The sequence below is a fragment of the Macadamia integrifolia genome, chromosome 4 (assembly GCF_013358625.1).
Source record: "Macadamia integrifolia cultivar HAES 741 chromosome 4, SCU_Mint_v3, whole genome shotgun sequence".
Lineage (NCBI taxonomy): Eukaryota > Viridiplantae > Streptophyta > Magnoliopsida > Proteales > Proteaceae > Macadamia > Macadamia integrifolia.
The window spans coordinates 24167022-24191193 of record NC_056560.1 but is presented as its reverse complement, the minus strand read 5'-3'; the positions used below and the strand labels follow the sequence as shown (position 1 = coordinate 24191193).

General features: G+C 39.7%; 2 protein-coding genes across 4 annotated transcripts in view; one reads left to right on the top strand and one right to left on the bottom strand.

Annotated features, from left to right (window-relative positions):
- The window catches only part of LOC122075758 (lysine--tRNA ligase, chloroplastic/mitochondrial), a 37643-nt gene extending 24461 nt beyond the window's left edge, over positions 1-13182 (bottom strand). For all 3 annotated transcript variants that reach the window (XM_042640909.1, XM_042640911.1, XM_042640910.1), the window contains exons 1-4: positions 13053-13182; positions 11614-11874; positions 11175-11393; positions 3279-3390 (exon numbers count right to left, since the gene is read on the bottom strand). In XM_042640909.1, coding sequence (XP_042496843.1) covers positions 3279-3390; positions 11175-11393; positions 11614-11841 — 559 coding nt within the window. In that variant the 5' untranslated portion in view covers positions 11842-11874; positions 13053-13182. The remainder of the gene's footprint in view (positions 1-3278; positions 3391-11174; positions 11394-11613; positions 11875-13052) is intronic.
- An 8775-nt stretch (positions 13183-21957) lies between these two features.
- On the top strand, positions 21958-24172 carry LOC122077099. The gene is made up of 2 exons (XM_042642895.1): positions 21958-23301; positions 23469-24172. Exon 1 carries the CDS (start codon positions 22331-22333, stop codon positions 23294-23296), a length of 966 nt encoding a protein of 321 aa, XP_042498829.1. The 5' UTR covers positions 21958-22330; the 3' UTR covers positions 23297-23301; positions 23469-24172.

The window sequence follows — 24172 nt, the reverse complement described above, 5'->3', positions numbered from 1 at the left end:
CGCTATGGTAAGCAAAGAATAGAATTAAAAAAAGAAAAGGATGTACAGGATTAACGTCCACATACCCAGACGGATAGAACAAAGACTAGATTGATTGGAATCTCCACCTTTGGCATTGTCATCAGCATAGGGATAAATCAACTAAAAGAAACTAATCTATAATAAATAAGAGATCCAAATATCAGCTGTCAAACCGATCCCTAGATCTCCCTTGAGCATTCCAAGATATGTCAATTGTTACAAAGTCCGGCTGGCCATTCCGAAAATAAGAATTCCTGACTCACACAGCTTTTTTTTGCAAGTGAGTCCACTACTGAATTTAATTCTCTATAACAATGTATTATCTTCCAAGTAATGGAGATTAGAAGAGGTTTGAAATAGAGCCATTGCTGAAGGCAAACCCAAGGAAAAGATCGTTTATGAAGACATAGGACGACCAATAGAGAGTCACATTCTATCCATAGGTTTTAGCCAAATGTAAACCATAGAAGAGTGCTGAAAATTCTGTGGCAAAATTGGTACAAATACCAATGTAGCTAGCAAAGCAACAAATAAGAATACTAACATGATTACGAAAAATACCACTAGAGCCAGCATAACCAAAAGTACACCGATTAATATTTAACTTAATCCATCCAATCTCTAGTTTACACTTTACAACACATAACTTCCAGAATTCAGGAACTTGCGAGAGGAGGGAAAGTAACACCCAAACATCTGGAGAGAAGATCTTAAACAAACTAAAAGGTCTTTCTAAACAATCTCCAAAACCAAGCGAAGCAGCCTTATTTTTCCTTCATACCTTGATTTTGTTCATACCAAATATGAGAAGGAAAAAAGGACAAATCCAGCCATAGTTATCAAGGCGTCCAGGTAGCTCAGCCTGGAGTGATGCCTTGGTCGCCTAGGTGTTGCCTTGTTGGTGTCACCTTGATTTTTTTCCCTCCTGAATCGCCTTGGGTCGCCTTACGCCTTGAATCCAACAAGCCAGAGACTCTTCAAAGGAAGGGTAGAGGCCTTCCTTTTCCATCATGAAAGCATGTCCTACATAGAAGAGAGCCCATGCCAAGATAGCCCAAAATAATCTAAGAAAATGTGCTATACTTCCTGAGAAAAAGAGCAATAGAAAAATATGAACTCTTAAGAGTCTAAGTAGAGTTTAAGCATAGGTGACATCTGGAAGCCAATTGCACACCTTCTGACAAACAAGGTCATCCGTTGGGATTTTCTGATGCATTAATCTCCACCCAAAAACTGGCTGCTTTGGTTGAAGATAATTTGCCCAAATGATGGAACTGCAGGGAACATTCGGCTTCATATCTCGTAATTTATACCAAGCAGATTGAACTGAGAACAAACCAGATTAAGATAATTTCCAAATGCATTTGTCTTCAACACTCTCTTGAGGAAGGCTGATATCCACTGCTGAATTAAAGATAGTTTTCATAAAATTGAACGAACCATTGGGAAAAGGCCATTGTGTGCCATAAATGAAGTTTGACAGCTTCAGTGCAAAGTTTTGAAATAACAAAGGGTCAAGACCGATATGATCCATCTATCCTTCCAAAAATTAAATTGTGATCCATCACCTATAATCCATGATCCATCTTTCATGATTTGTAAAAGAATCCCAATCTTCCTTATCCCAGGCCAGATAAATGAAGATTGAATAGATCTTTTAGGCACTTTATATATTTTTCTCTCATAAATCGTACAAAAATTGAGTCCTTGTGTTTAACAGACCAGCATAGCTTGCATAAAAGGCCTTATCCTTATCTCTCCAGCTCCAAAACCCCAATCTGCCATCATCTTTGGGTTTACACAATGATTCCCACTTTTTTTTTTGTTGGTGAATAATATAATTCATCACCAAAAGAGAAGAAAAAATACAAGACCCCGAGGGGAAGAAGAGAAGAAAAAGGAAAACTACACAAAAGCCCACACCCTCAAGGGGGCAAGGCTTGGAGACAGGAGAGAGGGAAACCCCAGGAGACAACAATATGCTTGTTCCTTGGGGAATCAATACAAGTAATAGAAATAGCAAAAAGCTTTCCTTTAATGTCAAAGGAAATGATTCCCACTTTATAGTAGCTACATTTGAAAGTTTAGGATCCCCAAGCAAAATGAAATTCCTTATCCATCGCTCCATGAGTTATATCATAATTCATAGACGAAGGCCACAAATAAATAGAGAATAGCATACGCAAAGGGACCTCGGCTTGGATGTTCTTGGTTAGGTCATCCATGATAAACGCAACAAATAAGGACTTAAGGCTGATCCCTGATGTAAGCCAATCATAATAGGGAATTCCTTGCCCTATCCTCCCACAGATCTCACACTAGTCACCATGCCCTCATACATATCTTTAATTACATCCACATATTTATTCGACACCCCTCCCTTCACTAGAACATGCCGGATTAAGTCTCTAGGGACTCTGTAATATGCTTTTTCCAAGTCAATAAAGATCATATGGAGATCCTTCTTGCTATCTCTATATCTTTCCATGAGTCTCCTCAATAAGTAAATAGCTTCTATCTCTATCTCTCGCTATCTCTATTTGTTGTAACTAAACATTATAAATAAAGATTACCTGTCCAAGATAGATACAAGCTGAATCTATCGTGGTTCAGCATGTCCTCTCTCCTGTTGTCCTCTCCTCTCTGTCTCCTACTTTGCAGGTACTGGTTTCAGATCTTGATTTGTTACAATAACAATAACAGAAACTCTCTGTTTTAGGGGAATAATATAACAACTATTAACGGATAAAACATAAAAATTAAAACAGGCAGCTATAGTGGTTTTAGGTTTTAGTAGTAGTGGTTATCTTGAGATCCATAATCTCCAATTCACCCAGATTTTGATAAGCCATCAAACAAGCAGAGGTTGCTGATTTCTAAGAAAATGTGAGGTTCCAGAAGATCTTTATGTCATTAGCTACAATATTTAATATGCTAGGCGCCAATGAATTCACCAAACCAAAGCATCTTTTTAACAGGAAAGATGAAAGCAATTGACAATAATAAAATGCAAAAACCATTTAACTACTGGACTTCTTGATCTGCAGATCAGGTTCACATTCAAAATCATCTTGAGAGAACATAAATGTATAACCAATGATCTATACATTTCTTTTCCATGAGGAAGAAGAACAGAAAAGAAGCAGATCATTGTAAAGGAAGTCTTTTTGATTAATAGAATTCTGATTAAAGATAACAGGACCAAAATAAATTATTGATTGATAACAAAATACAAAGCAGGTTATTGCAAAAATCACCTTTCTCTGTTCTCTTCATTGAGCCACTTGCACCCAAAATATCGCCAATATCAACAGATGTTTTCAACTGCTCAAATTGATCATTTCGAAGCCTTTCCTTCTCGCAGTAAAGCTAGCACAAGGAGTTTACAGATTTAGAAAAATGCCTTAGTCAAATATTTGAAAAGCACAACATAAAATGGGTTCCATTTATTTTAGGTTTGAACAGATCTACAATAAAGCTGGTGCAGAGGCAAACAGCAGGACTTCAACCATCAAAAGAAAGAAATCAATGCACAATTATATTAAAAACATAAACATTCTCACTTGATTCATCAAATATTTTGCATCATGTAGAACAAAGTGAAATAACCTAGAGGGGAGGTGAATAGGTTATACTAGTGGAATTTTAACTCTTTTCGAAGCATTGTCCCAAGTGTAATTGTAAAGAAGAAATGCGGAATAAAATAGAACAAGCACAATCACACAACACCGAGAATTATAGTGGTTCGACTCAATCCGAGTCTAATCCACTCCCTACAAGAATCTTCTTGTAAGGTATTCCACTAGTTCTCCCTTTCAGTATGGTAGGTAGGGAAGAAAACCTTTACAATCTTTTTATGGATAAGAGTATCCTTACAAATCCCCTTTACAAGCAGAGAGGCGCATTTACAATCTCTTTTGGAGGTAGAAAGACACCTTCCTCTTTTTAGGATAAAAGAATCCTTACAACCCTAAGTACAGTCTAGAATTGTAAAAACAGAAAAAAAAAATGAGTAGTGGAAAAAGAGGAATACCTCAAGTGTGGTGCAAATGATAAGAATGTGAGATGAATGATGCACCTTTTGTAAAGTCCTCTCTTATGGCTTCGACTTGCACAGGAGAGAGTGGAGGATTTGATTGAGACTTGAGCTTTTTGTTCGGATTAGAAGAATCGAACAGCTCAAGTAGGATAGAATAATCTTAATGACTCTTGAATGCTTACAATAATGCTCTTAATGTTCTTTCTTAATTCCTATTTAATTAAGAGCAGCTAGGGTATTTATAGGTGAGCTTAGTGAAGCATTTTAGGGCAGGAAATCAAGCTCTAACGGTCGTATTCTGGGACCACCGATCGACCGAAAAGAGCCTTTGTGGTAGAAAACTAGCCGTTGGAGCTTTTCCAAGGAGGCACCGGTCGATCGAGACTTTATACCGGTCGACCGCCTATGGTCTCGGACAGTTCCGATCGATTGGTACTTCTATCCGGTCGACCGCCAGCCTGACAGATTCTGTTACGTCAGAATTCTGTCATACTGACCTGTCGTCGGTGATTTAACCATAACTTTTTGATCCGACCTCAGATTAACCCCAAACTAGTTGTGTTGGAATCGTGACTCGATTTCCTACAACTTTTACGAGGGTTCATTTCCTGATACTAACTCTGAGGTTACCCAAAATGCCCTTGAGCCACGTCAATCTGTTTTCACAGAGTTTTACTAGAGCACATTGCACTCTACCACCTAAGGTCATTTTAGTATGATGCATGAGGTGCGTGCATATGCAATATGTGTACAAATTACAAAATATACTCTCTATCCTATGGTCTTCATCTTTGGTGTTGATGTCTTCATCATCTTGTGATGCAGCTCGGCGAGGGATTAATGCTATCTTTTCACTTGATTTTTATTTACTTCCTTTATTGGTTAGAGATTAGATTAACAGTCTTTTATTTAGATTTGATTTTTATTTTAGTTGCTATCTAGGTTTAGTTTCCATTTTTAGCTTCCAAAATTATGTCATTATTTTTTTCTTTAAATAGCCCTGTAATGGAGAAGAACTCAGTTTTAGATTTTTGGAAATTGAATGTTTAATTGGCTTAACAGTGGTTGCCGTGACCTCCATCTCCTTCTTCTTCTTCTTCTTCTTCTTCTTCGTTGAATCTTCTTCTTCTCTTCCCTGCAATCTCTCTTTTGTCTTCTCTTCTTCTTCCTAATCCTTTTGGTTCTTTCTGTTTATACTCTGATCGGATATACTCTGTTTCTGGGCAACGTTAGCAGCACCAAACAAGTGGGTCGATCTCCATCATACCCTAAGCTATTGGTACGAAACTTGGAGCAAAAGTAGCCAGCCCTAAGGCGATTCAGATATCTGAATCTGAAGTCGAAAACACTTCTGGTTTGTGAACTATAACTCTGCGACCAGATCTGAAACAGCATCCATCGCCAGACCTGAGTTGCAGGTTCAGATCTCCTCCTCTCCTTTACTATTTGGGAGATCCATGACTGCATCCAAGAGGCTTCTGACCTGTGGACCTTAGCCTAAAGTGTGAGATCAAACATAGCTCTAATGAAGAAGTTTTCTTCAATGAAGCTGCAACTGGTACTTCCGCCTTGGGTTTGAGAAGCAGCAAAGAAGACTACTCCTCTCTCCCACGATTCTCCCAAGTCTTTAAAGCCTTCCTTTTTCTCTTAAGTACTTTATTTGTTGTTCTCCCCTATTGCCCATCTCCATTATTCATAATCCCACTTGTGTCCCCTTTACTTGACCGACCCCTCTATCACTTAGGAATTCCCAGATTATTTACAATTCTGACATTCTATTTTTGTGTTGAGCTATTTGGTCATTATTGTGGGCCCTAAGCAATCCGATTCCTGTTCTTGGAACACGGATCCGCATCAAGTGGTATCAGAGAAAAATTTCCTGCACTTCCCTAACTATGATAGGTAACGTTACCAATGCTGAGTTGAACAAATTGTATTGTGAGTTAGCCGAGAACCAACAGAATATTGATGCTAGGCTTGAGAGGACTGAAGCCAAGTTTGACAAATTTATGGAAGAGATGATTGCCTTTATGAAGAGGTCTGACAAACGAGCTGAAGAAGGATCCTCTACATTACCTCCTCATCCCAACACTTTACGGATCGAAGATACACCTCAGAGGTAGTAACTTGATCTAGTTGTTCCCCAAGATGTTACCCGACAATTTTCTGACAGAGATTATGACATCAAAGTTGAGGTTCCCGAATTCAGTGGTAAAAAGGGACCTGAGGAATTTCTTGACTGGCTTACCAAAGTGCAGAGAATTTTTGGGTATAAATCTCTTCCAGACGTGAAGAAGTGTGAACTCATCATCACTCAGTTGATTGGGTATGCATGTTCATGGTGGGATGATGTACTACATGCAAGGTTTGTCAGAAGACTTGGACTCGTTACCAATTGGGAGGTCATGAAGCAAATCCTGACCGAAAAATTTGTTCCTCTTAATTATGAAAAGGTAATGTTCCATAAATTACTTAACTTGCAACAAGGGAACAAAGATGTGGATTCCTACACCCTCGAATTCCACAAACTGTCTTCAAGGTGTCGACTTCAGGAAACAGACCAAGAACGGGTGATGCGATATATCAGTGGGTTAAGTATTGAGATTCGACTTGAGTTGGTTAACACTGATTTCAGGTCTGTTGATGTGGCAGCGGCTCATGCCAAGACAGCTGAAGAGAAGTCCATTTATTGGAAGGGTATGCTCAAGACTTCTTCAATTTATAGACCTCCACCACGTATGGAGGAAAAGAAGCCTGAAGCTCGCAGAGTTGAAGAGAAAAGGTCAGAGTTCAACAAGGATAGTGTTGGGGAAAAAAATATCATATGCCATAGTTGTGGCGAGAAGGGTCACTATTCCAACAAGTGTCCCAACAGGACTCGTTCTGTGAACGTAGCAGAGAAGAAGCCGACAGACAAGAGTGAAGATGAATCTCATTTATATCCTTATCCCCTCGAGGACGATGATATTGTCGATGATAAAGATGAGGATGTAGAAGCTCATTCAGCTAGCCTTTCATCCTTTTCGAATAGACTAATTGATAAGGCTCCTCTCTTCAGACAGAAGGGTATTTTTCTGCATGGCTCCGACTATACTGATGTTCATGCAGTTCTTGATACTGGGGCAAAAGCAAATTTTATATCTACTGAATTTGTTTGAGCACACAATCTTCCACAGAAGCAGCTTTTCAAGAAGATTCACGTGAAAGGTTTTGGACCCACAGCTCGAGAAGAGGCCACTGCAGTTGTTCGAGTACACTTACAGTTTGGGCCGTTATAGTACCATGTCACATGCTTGGTCACCCCATTGGCGCACTGCGACATTCTTCTAGGGTGACCTTAGCAGCGACATGCAGGCATTCTCTATTATGGTGCACGAAACACCATCAAGGTGAAGCAAGGAGGTCGTATGTATTTAATGAGGCCACATGCATTATCAGACAAGCCACGTCGTCGACTGACTCCAGCTCCAGTGACACGTCAGCCTACTCTCCCTCCTCTAAGTGTTGTGTTCCCATCTTCTGTTTCGAGATACGTGCCACCTCATCAGCGAGGAACTTACAAGGGTATCTTGGGAGCACGACCTAACTCGACGGAGTCGAGTTCTTTTAAAACCGGGAGAGTTGATCCAGCTCGGCGAGGGATTAGTGCTATCTTTTGACTTGATTTTTATTTACTTCCTTTATTGATTAGAAATTAGATTAACAGTCTTTTATTTAGATTTGATTTTTATTTTAGTTGCTATCTAGGTTTAGTCTCCATTTTTAATTAGCTTCCAAAATTATGTCATTATTTTTTTCTTTAAATAGCCCTGTAATGGAGAAGAACTCAGTTTTAGATTTTTGGAAATTGAATGTTTAATTGGCTTAACAGTGGTTGCCGTGACCTCCATCTTCTTCCCTGCAATCTCTCTTTTGTCTTCTCTTCTTCTTCCTAATCCTTTTAGTTCTTTCTGTTTATACTCTGATCGGATATACTCTGTTTCTAGGCAACGTTAGCAGCACCACACAAGTGGGTCAATCTCCATCATACCCTAAGCTATTGGTACGAAACTTGGAGCAACAGTAGCCAGCCCTAAGGCGATTCAGATATCTGAATCTGAAGTCGAAAACACTTCTGGTTTGTGAACTATACCTCTGCGACCAGATCTGAAACAGCATCCATCGCCAGACCTGAGTTGCAGGTTCAGATCTCCTCCTCTCCTTTACTGTTTGGGAGATCCATGACTGCATCCAAGAGGCTTCTGACCTGGGGACCTTAAAAGTGTGAGATCAAACAGAGCTCTAATGAAGAAGTTTTCTTCAATGAAGCTGCAACTGGTACTTCCGCCTTGGGTTTGAGAAGCAGCGAAGAAGACTACCCCTCTCTCCCACGATTCTCCCAAGTCTTTAAAGCCTTCCTTTTTCTCTTAAGTACTTTATTTGTTGTTTTCCCCTATTGCCCATCTCCATTATTCATAATCCCACTTGTGTCCCCTTTACTTGACCGACCCCTCGATCACTTAGGAATTCCCAGATTATTCACAATTCTGCCATTCTATTTTTGTGTTGAGTTATTTGGTCATTATTGTGGGCCCTAAGCAATCCGATTCCTGTTCTTGGAACCCGGATCCGCATCATCTTGGGGGTTGATGTCTTCATCTTCGGTCTTGAATGTCTTTATCATCAAGGGTCTTGAATGTCTTTAAGCTTCAAAGTCATGAGTTCAAATCTTGATGTCTTGATCCAACCCTTCTAAGTGTTTCTTCAAACTAATTATACTTTCTTCAAGCTAATCACATTTTATCAAACCAAGTTAAAGACATGTTTGTTTGTTAACACCAAAACATAGTAAGGAGTGTGGACATGTTTCCCAACACAAAGAGATGAAATAGTAGGAAAACTATTAACTAGGTACTGATACACCATTGGGCTCTCCAACTCAACCTCTATAAAAATAAGTTATGATTGATAGATCTTAAACAAGATAGGCTGATAGGGGCAACTGTTATACACAGCCTCATCGTTTTATTATTTCAAAAAATCTTGGGTTTGACAATCTAATACAAATAGAAAAAGCATGCAACGAAAAGCCACAATGGTCATTCCAAGCATATAAGGTTAGTCCTAACAAATCCGTTGCTTACAAAAAAGGGTCCCCTAATTTAGCACACAACTTGATGGACAATTATCATCATTAAATATATCGTAGAAGTGTTAAGCGAATGTTTCTTGCTTCCTGGAAGGTATAAAAACTCCTTTCTTCTAGTTTAACAGAACCTCTTAAAAGTGTAAGGCAATCAATTTAGGTTATATTGAGCACATAGGAATTTGAAGAATCCTTGAACCATTGTGTGCAACTCTGGCCAATGATAATTGTGATTGGAGCCAAGCAAAACCAACACAAATGATCAAGCACCTAACCTACCCTCTGATGCTCACCAGTCATCACTTAATCCTGAGGCGAAGAGATTTAGTATTACAGTATAGATCTGTTCTTTTGAAGAAATTTCTAATCAAATAGGAGTTTGTAAATATTACTCATAATCAAATCCGTGTAATGTAGATTTGGTATACATCTGTCCCCCTATTATAAAAGCAACGGTGATTGGAACCAAGCAAACTAAGGTTTTGTACATACGAAGTTATTTGGATGTTTTCATATGCCAAAACATAGGGACACCTGATATTCCACATATTCATTTCTATGGCATTCAGTCATATTGTGATTTTGGTATTAAATACTAAATCTGGTGTTCTAGACTTTTGATAAATTAAATTAATATGATATTCACTATTTAAAGTGATTTGTGGATTACTATTAACAACAGTACACCATGGTTTTACTATTGTAACAGTAGGAAATTACAGCTAAAAAATTATGATCTTACTATTTATAGTAAGCCTAGGTTTGGCTAGTTTTAGCAAGAATTTTAAGGGTCCTAGTATGTTGCTGGCTCCATGTTTATAGTTCCGCTAAAAAATGAAAGATGGCCAAAATCGCCTTCTACATTTGTTACAAAATGCCTTTGGCTGACACACTCGGATGCCTCTTATATTATCACCAACCACATAAGAACTTAAGGTGTCTTGCCCTCCAAGTGATATATGAATGCTCCCTTAACTAGTTTGAACAGATATCTAACATCTATTGATGCTGGCAGCCCAAGTTGATTGGGCACAAACTATGATGGAACCAAACTTTAAGACTAAAACATGGAATGGACTCTACCACTATGTAGCCTGTTCAAAGAAAAACAAAAGATTACAAGATAAATCTAAATAATAAAACAAATTACTAATATCCTACTGGACCAAACTAAATTGGGACCCGGATCATCTCCTCATGGGCTCCCCAACGGGTTTGGGCTGGTCTATGGAAGTGCTCCTGCATCACTAACAAGCCCACCATAGGCAAAGCCGGTAGTTATAAAAAAATTTAGCATACCTCGGTTCTTAACTCTTCTTAACTGAACTTTATTTAAAGTAATCATACCATTGTATTTGGGAAACTATAATATGCCAATGATGCAACTTTTCTATGGGAAAAAGTTTCTAGTTGGTCCAATCTCTTAACACATAAAATATCTACCACATGGCAGCTCCATTGGTGCTGAAAATTTTGGGAACATGTTGTCCATCTCGTCACCTATAAGTATTATAAGTTCAACCCAATGTGACTTTCCCACATGGGGATATAAAGCTTCGAAAATTCAACTTTGGCAATATTTAGTCAACTTCGGTTCAACTGTTGAATATACAAAGACAAAAGCCCAAACATTATGAGCATGCAGAGAAAATGGGACACAAAAGTTGACATGTCTCTAACCCAACTGACCAATGAATCCTTCACAAGACTCAAATGACATGGACTGTCAAGATAAACTCATAACAGGGCCCTGAAGTGGCCTTTTCTGATTTCCTGTTTATACCTCCTTCCCCCACCACACTCCCCCCCCCCACAAAAAAAAAAAAAAAAAAAAAAAAAATCAAAATCTAACAATAGCCAAATTATACAAGTAAAAGCTTTTATGTCTTACATAAATACATGAATTTTCCTAGAAAAGAATAACTGACATATCTATCTGAATTTAGGAAGGTCAGAAAAGTGAAAAGTAACAATTGAAAAGAAACATACCTGAATAGTCCCTGAATCATCTCTTAGAGTCAAGAAAGCAAGTTTTCCAAATGCTCTCCGAGCTACAATTCTTCCAGCTACTAACACTAAATCGTCTTCACTATTTGATACTTCACCATTTCCCAGATGTTTATATATAACTTGCAGCTGATTTGCAGTATGTGTCCGCTCCCACCTATATGCATAAGGCTCATAACCCTTGCTCCTCAATTCTTCCACCTGACAATCATGTTCAGATTACCAAACAAAGTTCTTTCATAAACCTGTGAACCAAAAACTACACATTCATGATCACAAAGACACTTCCATCACGAAAAAAGATTGGAAAGAAAAACAAAAGAGCATCAAGTCCTATACAAGATTGAAGAATCTAGATCTCTTTGTTAAAACTTTGATAAGAAATGATACTCAGGAAAAAAAAATGGCAGTTAGGGTTTACCCTCTTAATGCGAATGGCACGAATGGAGTCTCTGTCAGAAGTGGACGAAGAAGAAGAAGAAAAAGAAGAGGAGGACCTTCTCTTGTTCCGAACAGATGATGAAGAGGTAGAAGAGCAACACCTAATGACCACCATGGGTGATCTGGTTCTTCTGGTTGTTGCAGCAGTGAAGTTGATGAAGTGCTTGATGGAGTGGGAAGATAAAGTCCAAACCTTCAGCGCCTCCATTGTATAAATCTCCGTCTACCCCCGTGGCCCTGTCTGAGATATAGTTGACAAATTCAGTATCTGGAATTATTCGGAAGGTGTAAAATTTGGAATAATTTGTTTCGTTAATTTAAAATGTCATTCAAAGAATTTACCTTAAAATAAAAGTCAGTTTTGGATTAATTCGGGAGTTATTCATCTACCTATTAAAAAGAAAAAAAGAAGGCGAGAAAAAATTGGAAACTATTTTTTAATATTTGTAGTACCTATTTCATATTGACAATCAATCATCATATGTGCCCAACGTACAATTGACATCAAAATTGAAATAACGTCCATTTCGTAAATTACAATATAATATTTAACAGAAGCGTGAATATCTATATTATCCATCAAAAACATCATTTAGAACCATCATCTAAAGCATGCTAAAGTTCAAAATCAGAATATAAAAATCCTGAGGAACGTTCACTAAGTGTCTAAGCACATAATCAATGCCAGAATGCCATACCCAGGAAATAATATAATGCTTGAAAAAATACAAATTTAATTGAATCATTAAATAAAAAAAAAAAAAAGGCATAATCCTCATGGCATTCATGTTCGCAAGCAGGATATTTAATCCCTGCATCGATGTTTAAAGAATCCGAACTCAACAATAGCCATCTGTAAAATGATATAATGCATTAGAGCCGGATATTGAATTTTGGATTGAGGGATGGGTGAGGTGCTCTCTGTTCCAGTTTCGATAATATTTATTTGAAATTCGAAGCACCAGCATTGTTGATCACATGATCAAAAGTGTTAACAATAACTTAATTGTCCTGTGAAACAGCCTTCAATCTACCCCTTTGGTCACAGAACTTAAAGCTGTGATATGATCTTATCAGAGATACGTAGGCAAGCCTCGGTTGAGGATTTAGGGGCTTTGTTGAAAGAAAAAAAAAAAACACAGGTAGTTGCTTAACGGATAGGGAAAAGAAAAGGGAGGAAAATGAGGAGAAGGACCTAAGGTCGGCTGATAGTCTGGATTGAATCAGTTGGCTGGTGGGTTCCAGGGGAAAATGAAAATCTATCTTCTGTATCTGTTTGAGAATCAGAAAGGGTGGACCAAGAGAGAGGGAACAGGTACATGCCAATAGAGAGAGAACAGGGGAGAGAATCGAGAGACCAGAGAGCGAGACCAGGGAGTACCACGCGAGAAGAGAGAGAGAGAGAAGGCAGAGCCTTACCAGAGCCGCCGGACAGCCGTAGTTGGTCTTCGCTCGACGGCTGAAGTGCCGGAATGCCAGGAGACGATATGCTTGAGCGAGGGCTGGAGTGTTTTGAGTCTTGAAGATGCTGCTAACAGAGACCTCAGGGCGCCAGAATAAATGTGATTTTATTATTATTATTATTATTATTATTATTTAATTAAACCTGGATTTAATCCGAACAAAATTTTTTTTTCTTTTTGGTAAAATTAATCCGAACAATTCGTAAATATGAAATTGTGTCCGAATTTTCTTTTATTATCAAGGTTCTAAAATACGGGATCGATCAAGGCTAAGAACCGTTCTGATACCGCTTTAGAACGGTCTGAATCGGACCACATCGGACTATCCTTGTTTTATTTTTCTCTTTTTTTTAATCATTTTTTACCTATTTTATGTTCACAACGAACAATGAGGTGTAGTGAGCATTCAACGGCTATAAGGGTTTGACCAAGCACCCCATTCGTTGGATGTTCACTACACTATGGCATATCGTTTTGATATGATCGATACTAATTGTTCCATCCCATTTCTTAGAACCATGGGTGTAATGGAATGGGCGACTTTGTCAATTATAATTGAAGAGGCCAATTGGTGGAAGATGAACTCAATGATATGGGTCGTCTGTATGCGGGGAAATATAAACTTCATCAATTTTTTGTGAGGGTTCACTAAAAGGCAGCATGGCCCTTATATTAATGCAGAGCCAATGAGAGTGCACGTGAAACATCAATAAAAGTACGAGTTTCTTCCTCTCATGGGAGGCAGAGCGGTCACTTCGCCCCCACTTTGTGTTTGAACGTAGGAGCCATGCTACTTTGATGCTCTGGGGGAGGCGCACAAGCATCCAACCAGGGATAAGGTGGTCTTTTCATCACCCCCTATATATGAGCATAGAAGCATATGATCACGCAGAATTTTTTCCCCATAATCTGAACTTATATTACATAAATGAAACAAATCACTGGTAATATTAAGGGATAAATTTTATTGTCAAGTTGTGTGACTCCTACACCTAGATACATGGATGCACAAAATTATTGCTCATCTCATGTGAAATCAAAATTTTCATTCATGTTGATGTCATTGTGTGAGTTCTCATTGACCTTTGCACTAATGCATGTAGGGGTGAAATAGTGCCGAATTTCTTAAAACCCTAAACCTGACTCTAGGTCCCCTAAACTCAACATGGACCCCACCCAAGCCCAACTCTACTGGGCTTATGCCAACCCAATAGGGGTCCTAATTGGGCTGTGTTGGCATGATTAGCATTGATTTTTGCCAAGGTCTAGGGTTTTAAAAAGACTTTATATATAGAGTGAGAGACATGTTATAACACATAAACAAATTAAGTCAATAACACATTATGTAACACATAATATAAATCATTAATCACATTATATAAATTAGGGTTAAAATTAGTGTCGGGTTGGGTCTAAGCCTCAACATAGGCCCAAGCCAACCCTGACCTATGGTCAATGTTTTTCAATCATAATCCCCTCTGAGTGTCATAAATCTTAGCTCATGTCTTGTTAGGACTAAGGGCGGGTTCGGACATCAGGAGATTGAGGGCCAAAAGGTGAAGACCAAACTTACACCCTAGGTGCAGGGGCTACATAACTAGACATCAATATCTTGCCCTATCAATGGTTTCAAGTATCAATATCATATCAGTCAATACTTGACATATCTGAAATGGTTTCCTATATCATTTCATAGGTCAAATAGTTAAAAAACAATTTCTTTTTTTTTAAGTAAGAGCTAAACTCACAGACTCATACCAATTTGATCAGACCCAAATCAATATCGGATTAGTACCGATACCTAAATTGGTGCCTTAATCTGGAACCAAATTACAAAATGGGAAAATTACGTGATTACCCACTATTGGGTTTGCTTTTACAAAAATATCCACATTATGTTTTGTTCCACAGATTTACACAAAATGAGTTTAGGTATTACAAATATACCCGTAATATTATTAATCATACGTCTTTTATCGTATGCTTACGAATTAGGCATGTATTCTCTTGCAATCAGTTGTAATTTTTCAAATTTTTTTTAGTTTCCTCTAATCGGATCTAAAACAACCGTTTCGAGCAAAAGGTAGTCATTTCTTCCTCTTGCCCCCGGACCCACCCACCCGCCCCTTCTTCTTCTTCTTCTTCTTCTTCTTCTTCTTCTTCCTCCTCCTACAACTCCAACTGCTACTTCCTCTTTTCCTTCTTCCTGCAGCACCACCGCCTCCACCCCCTGCTGCAAACCAACCCACCCCACCCCAGGAACCTCCACCCTCCACTTCCTTTTATTCTACTGTTGCTACTTGTTCTTCTTCCTTCAACACAACTCGGCCCCGCACCAAGATCCCCACCCGCCTCTTCCTCTTATTCTTCCTAAAATGTAAGCTCTCTAGATTCAGTTGAAAAAGTGGACGGAAGCCAGAGGAAGGAATAGTGAGAGAAACCCCCTCTAAAATAAACTAGTATGTATTTTCTCTCTCTCTGATGGGTGAGGCGATGGGGTTGCGGTGAGGTTGACGTCGACAGAGGTTTACAACGGGTGAGGCGATGGTGGCAAAGGGTGTGATAGGTGAGGCAAGATGGCTCGTGGTTGGGGGTTACGATCTCGGTAGAAAGTTGCAGCAGTCAGGAGTGTTGGGTCCTGATTGACACAGAGAGGGGGTGAATTAGTGTGCCAGATATTTTTTTATTTTTCAGTTGTACCCTTGATGTGGCAATCACCATTTACACTTCAATAGCACAGTCTACCGATGCTGCCCATAACTGCTATGTATACTACTGACCATTCTTATTGTTGCACGAAACTTACTCACATAACTTGTATTGCTACCTATAGCTGTCTCATAAACTTCACACGGTAATCACTGTTACATACATACACAGTCGTATACACATCCACACTGCATCACCAAGTGATCAAGTCTATCAGATGTACACACCCATTATGTAGCCAAACACTCCAATCCACAATACAAATACGATCATACACATCCACAATACAAAAAATACGTGCTTCGACCAGTTGTCTACATGCACGGAGTAATGCCCACTGTCGGGCTCAGCATTTACTTAATACTAATTATGATTGCACCCACAGCCAAGGGAAAACATTCATAATTTCCACAATGACATACAATGGCTAGGTCTTCACCCTAATTTTCTCATAATGATATGAGAGGCAGCACCCACGGCAAATAGGTTTAGGTAGTTGTAACTACCAAGGAACACATAGCACCCACTGAACATTAATAAAAAATAAATTTTGACTTATAACAATGCCCTATAGGGAAGCATGCATACATACAAATTTTTGCCAAATAGACCACAACTATCGCCTAGGCATTTTATCAAACATCTTGCCTACAATGATTTGTAATAATGAAAATTTGGCAAAAGTGAGGTTACCTTAGCAAGGAGTAACCGTCGGAGATGTAATAATGTCGATATCCACTTGAAGCGGACCACAGCCACGTTGTCTCGATGCTCCAATGCTTCAACCCCGGTTGGCACTTGGGTTTCTTGAAGCAACTCACAAGAACCAAATTATAGGTTCTTCTTCTTCTTCTTTATGTTCTCCTTCTCTTTACTTCCATGGAGCAACAATGTCATTCACATTCACACACACACACTCCTCTCTTTCTCTCTCTCTCTCTCTACCTTATCCTCTTATAGTATTCATTGTAAATAAAGCTTTAATGGAAAAATAGTATTATCAACAAGAACCATCAAACTCTATTAATTGGATTTGAGAAAATCTTTTTTGAGAGGCATTCAAGACACACACAAAGAGAGGGGAAAATTCTTCTCTATTTCCCTCTTCTTCTCTTCTCTTCCATTTTATTTTTCTTTCTCTTGGCAACAACCAATAGAGCTTGCTGCATTGGTTTCCAGCAACTTCCTAAACCTCTAATGGGAGTTATGGATCAAGTGCAAGAGGATGGAAATCTTTCATTCAAACCCTTAGCCTTCCACGAGCTTCAACTCATTTTTATGATCACCTCAGCAACCCCTCTACCTGATTTCTTCTATCCGGTATGTAGAGCTCGGAGAGATAAAAAATCTCCAACTTAAATCACTCAAGTCGGAGTTAAGATGAGGGAGATATGTCCACTTGAAGTTTGACCAACCATAACACTCAAAATAGAATCTTCTGAGGTTGGCGTAGGCTACACCAGTGGCTCACGCTACAGGGGCGAAATCTAGGCCATCGGATTAATCCAAAATCCACTTTTAATTGGAGTCGTTAAATTATTCAAACGGCTAATAAATCTTAGCGGCAATATTAAAATAACCAAGTCAACTAATGATGTCAGTGTGACACGGGCACTGACATCGTCAGATACGTTGTCGATGCACCATTGGCTACGTCAGCACAAAATACAGTGGTTGTCGGCTATCTCTCATTAAGGCTGAAATAGATTACAACCGTTAAATCAGGATCTTTAGATCTTGTTTAATCTATACCTCATGATGTCAAAGTGGCATCTATCTGCATCCCTTTTTGCACATACGTAACACTATAGCAAACTTAATTAGGTGAAGTGCCACTCCATTATATATAATACATTCCACCAATGAGAAGCCTTGTATAAGCATCTTCAACGCTAGCTCTTGCATGAGACGTTAGATTTGAATCTGACCGACGTGGCTCAATTTGAGCAGTGTATTAAGGATCCCTCTAATTCTCTTATATACACATAAACCCCTGCATTCATATTTACAGTGCTAAACACCCCTTATTAAATAAGACCTTCAAAATTTCAAAATTACACCTGAAATTTCAAAATAAAAATCTGGAAAATCCACCCAACACCGAGAGCATATCCGTTGATTTTTCGATTTGGTTTTTCAAATTGACTTCACGGAATTCCATGTAACTTTTTCATATGATATATGATCGAGATAAAATGAAGTGCGTTGGAACCGTGACTGGACGCTCTATGACTTTCTAGAATCCCCGATCATCCGACTCAGTCATGTAAAAAGACAAAATTGCCCCTATATCTTTATAATGATGCATCTTCCTCATACGGAATCGGAACGCGATGAAATCAGAACCATTGGAAAGATAGGATTTTGTCATATTGTTATATGGAGAACACTTATTTTAAAAAATTCATCTTCGATGCCAAAATTGCCCTCAACTAACACAAATGTCGTAACTTCTTAATATGGTATCGGAATGCGACGAAATTAGATGTACTAGACTAGATAAATTATAATCTATTTTTTTCATGAAGAAGTGGTCTTCCAAAAAGGTCATTTTCATTACCGAAAATGTCCCTAAGCGTAAATAGGTCAATTTTACAGTTTTGACCAAAAAACCCGTACCACCTACTAAGGATGAATCAAACCACTCCATGCATACCATACGGCTCTGTTATCTCATTGGTGACACTGGACAATGACACATCATCATTTCCATCCACGTCATCAAAACTGGCCATGTCATCACCGCCACGTGGCCAGGTTACCAACAAGGACAACCATAAAACAACAAGGCGAAGATATTGGTGCTGCGACGGACGAGGCAAAATGGCAATCTTTGATTTATTTATGGTTTTTTTTCTTGTTGATTTAGTTTTCCCTGTTCCTATTGTCTCTTTTTGCCCTGTTTTGCTTTTTTTCAGATCTTCATGTAGTTGGGTTTCCTAATCTTTGGATTTGCAACGGTGTTGGTGATCAACCTATTCCCTCTCACAAGGGTTTTGAAAGTCATGTTCACTCACAAGGAGGATTCCGTTGCAGTCAACCATAGGGAGTGGGGGTTGCACAATCTGAAGGCCAAGGGTGGGTTTTTTGGGGAGTAGCAGCAGGAAGGGGTAATATGCCGTGGGTCTGGTATATGGTTCTATGGCCGCTCTAGTGGATGAGAGGCAATTTCAATGATTGACAAAGCAGATGAGCTAGTGAAAAGGTAATCTCAAGTGTCGGCAAAGCAGACGAGATAGTTGAGGGTGCTTTGGATGTTCTTGCAGGTTGGCTTAGCATATGAGACATGGGTGTCGACTGTCGACCAAGACGATAATGTTTGTTAAGAAAAAAAAAGAAAAAGACATTGATGTCCCAACTCGTAGGCATACAATAAAAGGCGTACGACAAATACTATTTTGGGTATACTTGTAATACCCAAACTCGATTTTTGTAAATCTGTTGATGCAAATATAATGCAGATATTTTTATAAAAGTAAACCCAATAATGGGTAATCACGTAATTTTCCCTTACAAAATCATCCTATGCAGTGAACGCCATCTGCGGTGAAACCAAATTACAAAATTATCCTCTCCAACGAAGGCCATCTGTGGTGAAGTGCGGTGAGGCACCTGCTACTGATACGTGGCCGATTGTACTTCTATGGCTAAGAAGCTTTGCCCGAATCATGCATGTCTCAACCCATGTAAGTTGGATACATTGGAAAACCCACCCGATGTTTATCATTATACCATTCTTCGTTTTCCATTCCTACCTTTTTTTCCCAAAGCAAGTGGCGAGCACTAGAGCACCAGCACCAGATGCTGTTTTCCATAAATGTTACCCAGTCATATGGGTATGCCCAGTTTCACCGCCATTGTCGCTTCCTATCAAACACTATCGGTGATCAACTATGTTAATGCCGAGGTCAAACTTGGAAGATATGAAAATTACAGAGAAAAAATGAACACAAAAGATATGAAGAGAGATAACATAAAATACTCCATTAAAGGGAAAAATAAAAAAAATAAAAGGTTAACAGTAGTTGTACCACGGAACAACATTGAGAAATTCGTGATTTCTCAGTTGACCTTCCTCTTCTTCTTCCTTCTCACTCATTCTCAAGAATCTCAAGTCCAGCTCCTTCTGTGCATGTGAAGTAGTGAATGCGAAGCTTCTAGCATCCTTACGGGTCCCACACAACCTACAAACCCCCTTTTTTAATGGCTTAAACCATTGATTTTCATTCTTCTTCTTACGTCTATGCATCCCCCCTTTGTTTGTTTTTATCTCTGAGAAAGAGATGTCTTAATCCCAAAGATTTATGATTCTCTCTCTCTCTCTCTCTCCCAAGGATTCTTCTATAAAGCCCCATTGCTGCTTCACTCAGAATCTCTGGTTTCCCTTGCCCATATAACTTTCCCTTTTTCTTTTGCTTTTACGGCTTATGAGTTGGTGAAGATTTACATGGGTTCATGAGTTTCGTATGAAATTTCATTCGATTGCATAAGGATTTGGTGGGTTCCGAGTTTTCTGTTGGATTCTTGAGGAGGTTTCATTATGATCGATGGGAATCAGAGCGAAACTTATCAGAGGCCTTGCATGAGTTAAGTTGGATTGAAATAACCCTAGCTTTTAAGGAATCGGGCGAGTTTACCGATATATCATTTTTTTTTCCTATGGGTAGAGAGGGAAGTAGGTAACACTCAAGAGATTTTTTGCACACCATAGCTCACCAAGTGCGTTAGGCAATCGTTGGAATTTTTACATACGGTTTATTCCATCCGGTTTCTAAATGATTAGCATTCGGTTTGCTAGTTTATTCACATGTTTACTAAAATTTAATTTTGGTGATAAACGATTCAATATCGAGAATGTGAAATGCAAACCATTATGTTTTGTTAAAACAACAAAAAAACTAAGCAAAATAAAATATTTTGATAGAAAATAGTCTCAAGCATATCTAACAAGTTAGTAATTAATGCTTACATAGGAGATTTTCTTCTTCTCCCCCCTCTCAAATAATATGTTATTATATTAAAAAATATATATTTAATATGCTATGGTATAAGCAAAAATATAATTTTTATCAGTGTACATTCTATTTAATGCGTTGGATTAATTTAATTGGCATCCAAAACAATGACCAAAGCTACCTATAGAATTACTTGCAGGCTTGCAACACTCAATCTTTGAATCAAATGAGATACTAATAATATTTTGCAACCACCTTATTTAATCTTTAAATGGGTTAATCGGATTGGTTTTGAAGGTTTAAATGGTTTGGTTTTCACGATTTCAATTCGGTTTAAACCCACGGGTTAAACGGCTCAGTTCGATTTCAACCCGTTTAGCTAATCGGCCTGAGACTTGAAACGATAATCGCACCATTTACTAAACGATTTTGTGTTTTGGTGTAAACTTCTCGATTCGATTTCGATAAATGATTTCTGTTTCAAATTCACATCCTTAAATCGGCCACGTGTTGACAGAAAGCCTCACTACACTTCACCGCAGATGGCCTATGTTTTTCCTATTGCCTTACAAGGCTTTGTTATCAATTGGTTTTGGGCAACCAAAAGGAGAAATCGCCGTGATCGCTTGATCTCTTGCCATCTCTATCAAAGGCAAATTGCTTCGACAACTATTAAGGTGATCGTTTCATTGAAGGGAAGAGGGTGCTGAGTTAGGGCAGGAAGCGTGGTGGATTGGGGTTTATGGGCCATGGTGGGAGGGGGCAAGGGAGAGGGGCGGGCTAGGTGGGTGGTTTTCCCCAAGGCCCAAGTGTCATATGACCAAAATAAAGAAGAAAAAAAAACACAAACCGGCGGGAAACTCTATTTCGGAATTTCCATTTCCAGCTTTAATAGCGTTGCTGTTACTCACAGGTTAGAGAGAGAGAGAGTGTGTGGGAGTGTGAAGGATTTTGTGTTGTGGTGCGCCTAGCAAATGAAGAAGCTGAGCTGGACAATGATTCTTCAACAGCCTCAATGATCCTTATTGCCAGAAGGAGTATAAGACAAAGGAGACAACCACCTGCATTGAGGGATTACGTGTAAGAGCCTTAGCATTTGTAATAGAAATTGGTTACAACCAACTGTAGTGATAAGGCTATATATGGTGAAAGCTGAGTGCCCATGAGGGGATATGAATAAACTATTCCTTCTCTGTTCCTCTTCTCTTCACTCTCTTCTCTGTTCCTATAGTGACTGAGGCGCTACATTGGTGCTTTCATTGTTCTTTCCATGGCCGAAGGGACTCGTTTCAAGCAGATGGACGAAGCGATCAAGCTCCTCCAGGAATCCTCCTCGACTCATGGGGAGCAAATGAATTCCCTTCAATCCACCCTTGACAAACACAAGACAACGTTGTCCGAGTTGGTTATGCGCCTCACGGTGATGGATGGCCACGTGGAACAGTTTCTGCGTCCTCCTCCGGCCACTCTTCTTTCACCATACCGGACTTCTTGTTCCTCGCAGGCTGGCCTCCTTCCAGCACCCACTCTCCACCCTCTCCAGCCACAACAGCCACCGATCTAGATGTGAATGATCAGACTTGACTTCCCTCGCTTAGACGACACCGACCTCTTGGGTTGGATCTTCAAAGCGGATCGGTTCTTCGACTATCATAACATGGTGGATCCGCAACAGCTTCAGGTTTCCTCCTTCCAGGTGGATGGTCCTGTATTGCAATGGTTCCAGTGGATGCATCGTGAGGGTCAGTTCACCACCTGGTCGGCATTCACTCGGGATTTGGAAATCAGATTTGGTCCATCGGAGTTTGAGGACCATCAGGGAGCTATTGCAAAACTCACTCAATCTACTACGGTTGCTGATTATCAGTCATGGTTTGAGACGTTGGCAAACAGAACCTCCAATATTACATCGGCATTCCTGGTTAGTTGTTTTATCTCTAGTGTACGACCAGACATCTGTTGTGAGGTATTGGCCTTTCGACCTTCCTTGATGGCCCACGTAGTGGGTTTGGCTCGCCTCCAAGAAGCCAAGCTTCTTGATGGTCGTCGTTCGTTTTCTCGCCTCCCACCTCCGGCACGCCCTCTACTGTTACCTGCTTCTTCATCACCATTGCATTTTCCTATTCGTCGGTTCACCCCCATGGATATGCAGAACTGCCGTGAGCAAGGCCTTTGTTATAATTGCAATGAACGATTTGTTTCCGGCCACAGGTGCAAGACACGCCAACTATTTCTTCTGGAATACAAGGAAGACGCGACTGAAACAGAGCTATCAACCGATTATGTTGAGGCCTCTGATGCCCAGATGCTCTTCAATCAGGATCTTTCTTATCACGCTCTCACCGGCCATTCCTCACCATCAACACTGCGGTTTACCGATTATGTTGTTGGCTCTCCTATTCAAGTTCTCATAGATGGGGGCAGTACTAATAATTTTATTCAAAGCAGGGTCACCACCCCTCTCGGTTTGGCTATTGCCGCCAATAGCCAAATCGAAGGTCTCTGTTCTTGTTGGAAATGGAGAACGGTTAGTTAGTGAAGGTGAGCTCAAACAACTAGCCGTTCAACTTCATAATCATAATGTTACTATAGAAGCTTTTATTTTGCCTCTATTTGGGGCCAATCTCGTACTCGGCGTACAATGGCTTTCTCGTATGGGCCCAGTTCTCTTTGATTACCAAAATTTGACTCTGGAATTTTATGTCTAGTGCAACGAGAGTCTTGCTCAAGGCTGATCCTCCCTCAACTCCTCCACCACTGCAGTTCCACCACTTCCGACGTATTATGGACACAGGTTCTTGTGTGGCTCTATTTCACTTAGCAGTCCATAACACCACGACAACACTGCCCACCTGTGATGACACCGGCCTCCAACAGCTAGTACACTCCTTCAATTATGTGTTCACACTTCACAGTTCCTCACGGGTTGCCTCCCCCTCGGGACCAAGACCACACCATTCCCCTGCAACCTGGTTCCCAACCCGTGAACGTCAAACCCTATCGGTACCCCCACTTTCAAAAGTCCAAGATAGAGAAGTTGGTCTTGGCTATGCTGGCCGATGGGCTCAAACGCCTGAGCACAAGTCCCTTTTCGTCGCTTGTGCTTCTTGTTAAGAAGAAGGATGGTACATGCAGGTTTTGTGTAGATTACCGGGCGCTAAACGTTGTGACAATCAAGGATAGATTTCTGATCCCCATGGTGGACGAGCTTTTGGATGAACTCCACGGTGCCAAGTTTTTCTCCAAGTTGGATTTATGTTCCGGTTATTACCAGATCCGTATACATTATAGCGACATTCATAAGACCGCGTTCCACACTTATGATGGCCATTTGTGTTCCTCGTCATGCCATTCGGAAAATAATTCTCTGTTTTTCTCATCCCTGTTTTTCCTTGTTTTGCTACCTGCAGAA